A 9,681-nucleotide genomic window follows, 5' to 3' on the forward strand; every position below is an offset into this window, starting at 1 on the left:
AAAAGTTTTAGTGTCACCATTCTTTCTAAAATTCGTTATTATTTAGACTGAGACTTTATACATTTGTCAAAATCAAAAATACCAAGCCACTATTATACTAATCCTTTCAAGAACTCACTCAGAACTCTATTGATTAAGCTAGTCTTTCCATCTTTTAACTAGCTAGCTAGGGCATGAAATGTTTATTATAAATGAGCAAATATGCTAACTTATTAAAGGAAAATCTAAACAGTAGATGCAAATATTTCCTATTTGTCACAATCTCCCAATTATAGGACTATTTTATCCAAAGAGATAATTCAAAAAGCATTCAAGACTCTAGAGACTTAAAATTAACATAACTATGGTTGGGATCTGCTTACCTATAAATAAAATTTACCATCCTTCTTTTAATAAAGGAAGTCTTGAGGTAGTATTGATCAAGTAGAACAAAGTAAAATAGTCTTTTGTGAAGGACCAATTTCCTCACCACCAAAAAAATTATTTCTAGTTTTTTCTTCAGAGGGAAACGACCACCAGTCAGTTATGAAGGTATGTTGTAAGTGAAAACACTCAACAAATAAAATGTGCTTTTATTTATTCACTAACTTTCCCACATTTCCAACTAAAACAGGCATACAAGTTTAAGACTCATCAACCCCTCAAAACATAAAGTTTACCAAAAAATGCACAAGACTGAATAAACAGCAGGACTCAGATTTGGAGAAATAATTTTAAAGGCTGGACGGTAATATACCAAAATGTTAACAGAGCTCTGAGGGGTGAAATACATTTTTTATTTTCTTCTTTATATGTTTCTATAACTTTCAAAATTTTCCCACAGTGAACGTTACTTTCCTAATCAGGAAACTAAAAAAAAAAATACAAAATATAATAAAGGTTCGTTTAAAAGACCTCTCCACGTTCTACAAGTATTACTGACATGATTCACCATTAGAGATAATGCCTCCACACCTTCTCATTGCCCAACACTAAAATGCTGCTGTTTTATGTCCTATTACTCTTCTGCTGCACTCTCAAAGATGGAATGAACTTGACTTTCTCCAAACGTTTCATTTCTACATACAGAGACGTTTTTAAGTTTTTTTATATAACATAATAAAAGTTGTTACTCATTCTCAATACTCCACTTTTTAAAAATTGACCTCTAAATTTCGTTGTAATAAGTTTAAAAGGAAAAAAAAAGTGGTTTTATCCACTAATTACTTAGTTTCGTGAAGCCACCATCACTTTAGCTGCGGAAAAGTCAAGGCCGGGTAAACTACAGGTCCCACCATGCATTGCTGCCTTGTTCGGAGTAGGTCTCTACGGAAACAGAAAAAAAAATTCTACAAGTCCCACCTGTTACTTCGTTTCTAAACACCTTCTGCACTTTCAGCTCCAACAGCAAATATAAAACAAGAGCCTCGTGACCTGCGGTCGGATCCGGGAGCCCAGACAAGCAGGGGGCCCGGGGTCAGGCGGCATGTCCGCTATAGCGGGTCAATTCTACCCAGCTCCAGCGCTCCCCTCTTCTTTCCGGGGCTGGGTGCACGCACAAGCCTTCTCCTATCTGCATCCAGTGGGGGATCTTGAGCCGCACAAGGGAGAAGAACCGGTTACTGTGCAAGCACAACACACTTCCCCATGCCGGGGCGGGGGCTACCACAGAGCGGGGGTGAGAGCATCGTGACCCCAAGAGGCAGCTTCAAAACACCAAGAGGACTCGTCGCAGACGCAGGGAGAAGCCACAGCCCCGCGGCGGGACCCTCTTCCGCTGAGCGCCTCCATTCCCACAGGGACCACAAGCCGACACTAACCGCCGCCCTCGCCGCGCGGTTTTGTGCCCCCTCAGCCGGGTCGCAGGGCCACTGACCTCCCTTCCCCTGCGACCGGCGGGCGAGAGGGAACGAAATCCTCCCGGTCTTCCCCTTCGCCCCCCTCCCCCTTACCGTCTTGGCGGCCTCCGCCCAGGTCCTGCCCTTCTTCCTACGGCCCTTTTCCCTCATGTCGGGTCTTGAACTGACTGGGAGGCTCCCGTGTCCGGGCTCCGGCCGCCTTCCCTGCCTGCTCTGCCCTGCGCTGTTTTTCCCGCGGTGCCGGGAAAGGTGGGAGAAAGGGGAAGTCAGGCCGGAGGAGCACCCAAACAGAGGAAGCGGCGGGGGTGGTGCGCGGGGGGGGGGTCTATGGGGCGGCCGGTCCTCCTGCTGCCGTTGCCACTGCTACCGCCGCTGCCATATTGGGTCCTTACTGTACAGGCAGCCGCTACGGTCATGTGACCGCTCCCGCGCGGCCGTCACTACTGTACGCAGCCGGCAGCGCGAACGAGCGCGCGCGCGCCCCCGCCACCCGCGCGGGGCTGCAGGGAGAACCAGGCGGCGGTCCGCGGCGCCAGGCCACTCCCCCGCCCTTCCGCTGTCTGCCTGTCCTGCGGAGCATGCGCGTCGGGAAGGTCCGACCCTGCTCTGGGTCGGGCGTCCGGCGCTCACGCCTACAGTGAAAACCTGCCTGCGGAAGCGGAACTTCATCCGTCCGGGAAGGTTTATTGAACGGATTGTGACCGCGTGCGGGGCGCCACGGTGGTTATAGAGACTGGGAGGAGCCGAGCTCTTCCTTCTAGGGGTGACCTACCGAGCTATCAATTTTAATAAGCCTCGAACTTGTGTTTTTTATTTGTCCTTTTTTTTTTTTTTTTTTTTTACAGAGGTTATCTTTTTGAAGATTTGGAACAATTCTCGTCTACTTGATTACCCCATTTGATAGACGAAGCAATTTGAGATTGAGTGACTTGCCAAACTCTCGAGTCTAGAACGTGGTGAAACCAAATGTTAAATTGCCGGCTCAGAGCCCTTTACATCTCCCCAGAGTGCCTCTCAACTTGGATGACTTTTATTTTAAGGCCGCCAGTAACTACATTCACGCTTTTACATGTGAATGTCTCATCAAGGACACAAATGGTGTCTTTTTTATCTTGGTGATCTCAGTCCCTGGCGCAGTGCCTGTACATATCAGGCGCCCAGTAAATATTTACTGAATGATTCAGCTGTATCTGCAGTCGGAAACCATTATTTGTAATGCCCTTAACGGCTTCCTTAAAGATCAGAATGTGGCATCTTCTGTTGCATGGTCCATGTCTTTATACTTTACAAAGTTAAAAAACTGTATGGGGGTGGTGGGTATAGCTCAGTGGTAGAGTGTGTGCGTTGCATGCCCAGTACCTCCATTAAAAAAATAAATAAACGTAATTACCCTCTCCCCCCAAAAAAGAATGTGTAGTCACGCCTACTAATCTCCCAAATCCACCTGCTTTCAGAAGCTGCTTCTGATCTACTAAACTTACTATATTCTAAAATAGGACTGAGTGTTGGGCTGACTTTTAAGAGAAAAGATAGTTGAGAACAATACTTGACTTGGAGCCCATGGATGGGTTTCAGAAGTTCATGGATCCCCTAAAATTATGGACAACATTTTGTGTGTTGTGCATTTTTCTAGAAAAGGATTCATACCTTACCCTTAATATTTCAAAAGGGATCTGTTACACACACTCACACAAAGTCTTAATAGGGAGTTTGAGAGGTCATCTAGATAATTCCTTGTCTTTCTCCTTTAGTCATTAATCGAACAGCCCCAAATTAGTAATTGATATGGATATATTTTCACAAATTCCTTTAGTAACTCATAGAACTATCCATAACTATCGAAGTATATACCATCTCCCTCTAAAGCCTAAGTCTATAGTAAATTCAAGAAGCCCATCTCCATTCCCAGCCATTGATTGGGGCTTGCCATCTAGCCCTGTTGCCTGGGCACTTAACCTCAGCTTGTTTTCACATCCTGCTGGGGCAGATATTCCCACTGTCCTTTCTTTGCTTTTCTGGAGCTCCATTCTGAAATTGTAACTTCAAGAGTAGGCACTGTGGCGTTGCAGTTCCTACTTTTTAATCTTTCACAGATCTGAGTAGTTTATTATTATTGTTGTTGTTATTAAATTATACACCAGAAAGTATTTTTGTCCCAATGTGTATTGATTCAATTTGTTATGCCTACTTGCATCTTTTCACTTCATTTCCACTCAAGTTCTGGATTTCCCTAAATGTTCTGTTTCTGCTCCCACCTACTCAAACCCATCCTTCAATGGATGACAGATCTTTCTTCTTAAAACCCCACCCTCTCCCACTACAACACTCTCCCTAATTTCTAATCAAGTCAGAATTTCTTAGCTCTATTTCTACTTTTGCCTCTTCATTTGACTAATAATATTGATTTTCATAATAATATAATATTGCTTCATTCATCATATAAAAATTAGTGGCCCCTAGGTGCAGTCTCACCTTGCCTCTGTTCAGCCCCTAGATTTAGCTATAAATTTGCTAATCCTAACCTCCTTCTCTTTACTATAGGCTAACCCTGCCTTCAGTACACTGTACACCATACTGTATACAGGACTCCATCCCTTCTCAACCTTCTTTGCAATGGTACTCCATAAACTATGCCTATTTTTTCATTATTTTCTAGCTCTGACTCCCCTCCACCATCTTTTACAAGCCTACTCAAAATCCTTCCAGATTAAATAAAGAAACTTCTTTACCCTACCCTACCGAATTATTTTTCTTTCTCTTCTTTGCCCATAAATATTTTGAAAGTGTGGCCTACGCTCACTGTCTCTACCTCCACAGTTTACACTTACCCTTCTGTCCTTCTAAGTGTAACAATAACTCTCCTCTACATTAAAAAATAGAGGTCTGGCTCTATGTGAGTGACCTGCTTTTACAAACTTTAGCTCAGTGTTCTACAGAAAATGAAGTCAGAATTTTCATGCTACAAATGTCCAACCCCAAACCCAAGCCATGCTCTGTTTTGAAATCCACATGAGATTTTTATTTTCAAAATAAAAATAACCGTTTTTCATGTTTACAAAATTTCTCATAAAAATTCCGTAGATATTCATTACATCTGTAGAAGCAGAGGCCGACGTTTGACTCCTCATGCAATTAATTGATTGGAGTGCTCTGAGGAGAAACCTGTGAGGATATAAAGGAAGCACGATAGGAAAAGAAGCTAAGGGAAGTTGTTTCAGCTCAAGCCAAGCCTCAGCCTGATACTTCAGCTGAGCATGAGTGCCCCAACAGAATTATCCCACCTTGAGATATGAGATAAGGCTTTTGTATCTTCTTATCAAACAGTCTTACACTTACAGGAAAGAAGGCCTTCCCTTTCCTTCCCTGGTGAGGAATGGAGGTCAGTTGTAACCCCGCAGGCATTTCCAGGAAAGATGGTTCTTATTGACCAAGGGCAATTCTTTTGAGAAAAATGCAGCCATGAGCCCTCAGCTGCCAACACTCACACCAGCTGGAAGATATGTATATTGGAAGGGGGTCTGGGCAATGCAGCAATAGGGTATTAAAAGAAAGAAGAAATTTTAAATCCACCACAAAGAAATCACCCAGATTATTTTCATATTTATTTATTACAAAATAGCATGTATAATGACTCGATTTTATATTTATTTTTAAACATTATATATGTATCATTTAATGAAAATGAATCATATTACACATACTGTTTAATTATATTTTTATACTTAAACTATACTGCAGACTATATTTCCATTTTAAGAAACATGAACCTAGAAGGACAGGAGATATATTAATACAATACCTGATATCTCCATATGGAGGAAATGCCCTAGAGTAACCATCCTGGCCTCTTGTTCTCTTCCTTACTCATTCTCTAGTCTGAAGAGGGATGAGGTGCCTGCATGTTTGGGGAGAGATAGTCATTGAATCACATTTCTTGATTGTTGCAGCTGAGCTATTGAAAGACCATAAACATAAAGAATTCACTCCCTTTGCTTTCCTCCCTGTGCTGGACCGGTGTAGTTAAGTATTTAACCTCCTTAAATACTTCTTCTCTTTCACCAAGGTGAGGTATCTTAAGGTCTAGATTTGGGGAATTGGGGACAGGAAGTGCTAGCATGCCCATTTGGCCCTCACACCTAGGCTGTTTTATCTACAACAGTTTTACCATTATGAAGGTGATATTTTTATCTCCATATGCTTACCTCCTCTATGAATCTTTCCATTTTTTGCCAAAATGGGCCAGTTAACAGCCTCAAACTCCAACATACAGCACAAATTTAAAGAGCTACATTCAATTCCATTGTTTGGATTATTTACAATTATTGTAACCAATCTCCTGCAGTTAACATTTCCTATAATTAACATTTCAGTCCTATTAAAAACAGTACTGAAACAACAAGGATCTACTGTATAGCTCAGGGAATGATAGTCAATATCTTGTAATAATCTATGATGGAACAGAATCTAATATATATACAGAAATATAAATATATATATACATAAGAAACAGAATTGCTTTTCTGTACACTTGAAACTAACACAGTATTGTAAATCAACTATACTTCATTAAAAAATAATACTGAGAAAATATCCTTGCTACTCATTCATAGAAAGAGATCTAAGAAATATTAAAGTGAGAAAGGCAAGGTGCAGAATCATATGCATGATATGGTCCCATCTGATGAAAAAAAAAAAGGAAGGGATAAAATAGACATTATTTTTGGTTGCCAAAGGATGACTGCAGACCACCACAAATTCAATCAATTGAATGTAATGTGAAGAATTACACACATTTTGAAAAATGCACTCCTGGCGTGACATTGAGCCCCAGTAGAGACGAAGCTCCTGACCACACAGCCAGAAAAGAATGTCTATTATGAGCTTGGTTCTGTCAGTGAGTTCTACCAAATGATAATGTCAGATGGACCCAACAGCAACTCATTGTAAGAGGGAAGTGGCCCATCTGGGACTGGGCACAATCAGGCCAGAGAGCATAAGTAAGCTACACAATACAGGGTCCAGGTCCCCGAGTCACACACCGCTGCTGCACTGATACCCCTCCTTCAGCTCACACTGTGGCTGCATGGGAGGTTTCCTTATGACCAGCTGACAAAGGAAGAGAAAAATCAAGCTTGTTCATGTATAGGTCAGCTGGGTATGCAGAAGCAAGATGAAAATGGACCTCAGTTGCAATACCATCCACTCAGGTAACCGCGAAAGACAGCAATGAGGGAAAATCTTCCAAATGGGCTAAGCTTCAGGGAGTAGGAGGGATTTTATACTTTGTGTGGAAAGAGAAAGGACCCAAGGTCAGAATATAATCAGATTCATAGTGGAGAATAGCTTGCCCCATGGGAAGCAATCTAAAATGTATTGAATCAAATTGTTTTTCTCCCACGAGAAAAAGCACACTTTAGTGCCTCTGCTGAAACATCAGTCTGCTCCAAAAGGAAGAAAGAATAAATACGAATAGACAATTCACAAAAGAAATTCATGTAGGTAATAACGTATAAATACAATATCTCATTCATGAGTATCAGTGAAATACAAATTAAAACATAGTTTTAATTTAAAATTTAAAAGAGTTCATTGAAAAGTCCTGATTAAACATCGTTGTATAAAAATTAACAAATGTTACTGGGGTCTAGGAATAGAGGAAAATGGGGACTTACTGTTTAATGGGTACAGAGTTTAAGTTTGGGATGATGAAAAAGTTCTGGAAATGAATAGTGGTGATGGTTGCACAACAATATGAATGTATTTAATGCCACTGAATTGTACTCTTAAAAATGAATAAAATGGTAAGTTTTATGTATATTTTACCACAATTAAAAATTTATGTTAAAAAATCAACAGATGTTCTGTACACCAGTAATAACTAATTAGAGAGGTTAAAAAGCTCCATTCACAATAGTTCAGTCTCCCCACACAGTAATACCTCTGCCTGGAAAACAAAGGAATAGATAAACATGACTCACCCAAGGGCAGGAAGCTGAAACAGTTTGGTTAGACTCATGACTCAGACTCTTGTTTTGGGTTTGTTTGTTTGTTTGTTTTCGAGGGGGAGGTAATTATATTTACTCATTTATTTTTAGAGGAGGTACTGGGGATTGAACCCAGGACTTCAACCACTGGAACTATACCCTCCCCTCAAACTCTAGTTCTTTTGATTCCACATATTATGATTTCTAATTGAACAAACTTCTCCCCACACTTAAAGATCTGTAAAATGAAAATAGAGGTGCTATACTTGTTGAAAAAAACCACATATAAGCAGACCCGTATATACATATTTTATACACTCATGCCTAAAATTAGGACTAATTGTCAAGAAGAAAAATGTCCAGATAGTTTATAATCTATATGAAATAAATAACTCATTTCTGAGAGAACTAGAATAAGACTCTTAATAAATAAATGACCTTAGATAAGAAGACTATTCTAAATGCTTTTAATTCCAATTAATATCTTAGGGAGATTTATTTGGGTATATTTTAACAAAATAAAATTAAAATTTATCTCAAATAAGAAATAAAAATTATTCAATAAAGTTTTTTTTTTTTTTTTTTAACAAGAGCAATGTGGGAAGATTTGCCTCACAGGTTTTAAAACATACTTTTAAGAAATAATAATCTTGTTTAAAACAAAAAGAGTCAATAATCAAAACTAGGGAAACTGGTTCCAAAACTGACTGGGATTAGTGGACAGAATACCATAGATAATTTAGAAACAGGCCTTGGTATAAACAGAGCTTAGTATTACTATGATGAAAGTGATATCAGGGAAGAAATGAAGTTTTATGCAATAAACGATGTTTACATAATTCAGTTATAGCCATTTAGGAAAAAGTTAGAGGATATTCCTCTTTTATTTTGATTTTTCAGGGAGGGTAAACCAGAGTCTGGGTGTCTGTGGCCATTACCTTTGCCTCCTTACATATGTGTAAATATATACAATTGTGTTTTTATTTTTTTTTAATCCATTCAGCCACACTATAGCTTTTGATTAGAGAAGGAAAAAATATTTTTTTGGTTACTTCTGTTCATATATGAAAAAGATACTCAGGTACTCCTTGTATTTCTGCTTTATGTTTTTAGTTGGGGCCTAGATTAGGTAAATATTGTACATGATAATCAGATTTCATTACAATTAACTTTAAAAAATACCCCAGTTTGGTAGAATTATCCAGTCTGTCTAATGATAATCCGAAGACAATTTCCTTTTTAAGAAACATTTTCCGGGTAGAGGTATAGCTCAAGTGGTAGAGTGCTTGCTTAGCATGCATGAGGTCCTGGGTTCCATCCCCAGTACCTCCTCTAAGCATAAATAAAGCTAGTTACCTCCCCCCATCAAAATAAAGTAATTAAATAATAAATACAACATAATGCTATCTTAAAAAAAGAAACTTTTTCCTGTAGCCTCAGATACAGCAGAACCAACATTAATTCCAGGGGGAAATAAATTGATCACTTGTTTCAAAAAGACAGTAGTAAATACACAGTATAAACATGAATGTGTCCGAGCACAAGGCTTCTGAAGCCCTTCTTAGCTCTACCCTAGCCACAGACTTCAGCCTTAACCAGCCTGCCATTTCAACCCTGCTTGTTTGATCATGTTTGCTTAGGTCATAGCCAGGAGGCAGGCTGTAGGCTGTTCCAGGGCTGTTCCAAGTCCTTACCTCTGACCCTACATTGATTCAATAGCAGTGGCTGCACACAGGAAGAGATGCTAGGCAGACTGCCTGGGCTGGAATTCCCCACCTGAGTACATTCTGCCTATCAGAAGTTGGGCAAGCCACTTAAATTTTCCAAGCCCCTGTTCTCTCTGCTAGTGGTTATTATGA

The 9,681-nt window shown here is 40.0% G+C and overlaps 1 protein-coding gene across 3 annotated transcripts in view; it reads right to left on the reverse strand.

Moving 5' to 3' along the window:
- Positions 1–2,370, reverse strand: part of ASXL2 (ASXL transcriptional regulator 2) — a 114,776-nt gene extending 112,406 nt beyond the window's left edge. For 2 of the 3 annotated variants that reach the window (XM_074341769.1, XM_045511833.2), the window contains exon 1: positions 1,932–2,370. In XM_074341769.1, coding sequence (XP_074197870.1) covers positions 1,932–1,988 — 57 coding nt within the window. In that variant the 5' untranslated portion in view covers positions 1,989–2,370. Of the gene's footprint in view, positions 1–1,206; positions 1,306–1,931 lie in introns of all 3 variants that reach the window. The other variant, XM_074341770.1, reaches the window with a different exon arrangement.
- Between the last annotated feature and the right edge of the window lie 7,311 nt (positions 2,371–9,681).

This window comes from Camelus bactrianus, chromosome 15 (genome assembly GCF_048773025.1).
Source record: "Camelus bactrianus isolate YW-2024 breed Bactrian camel chromosome 15, ASM4877302v1, whole genome shotgun sequence".
Lineage (NCBI taxonomy): Eukaryota > Metazoa > Chordata > Mammalia > Artiodactyla > Camelidae > Camelus > Camelus bactrianus.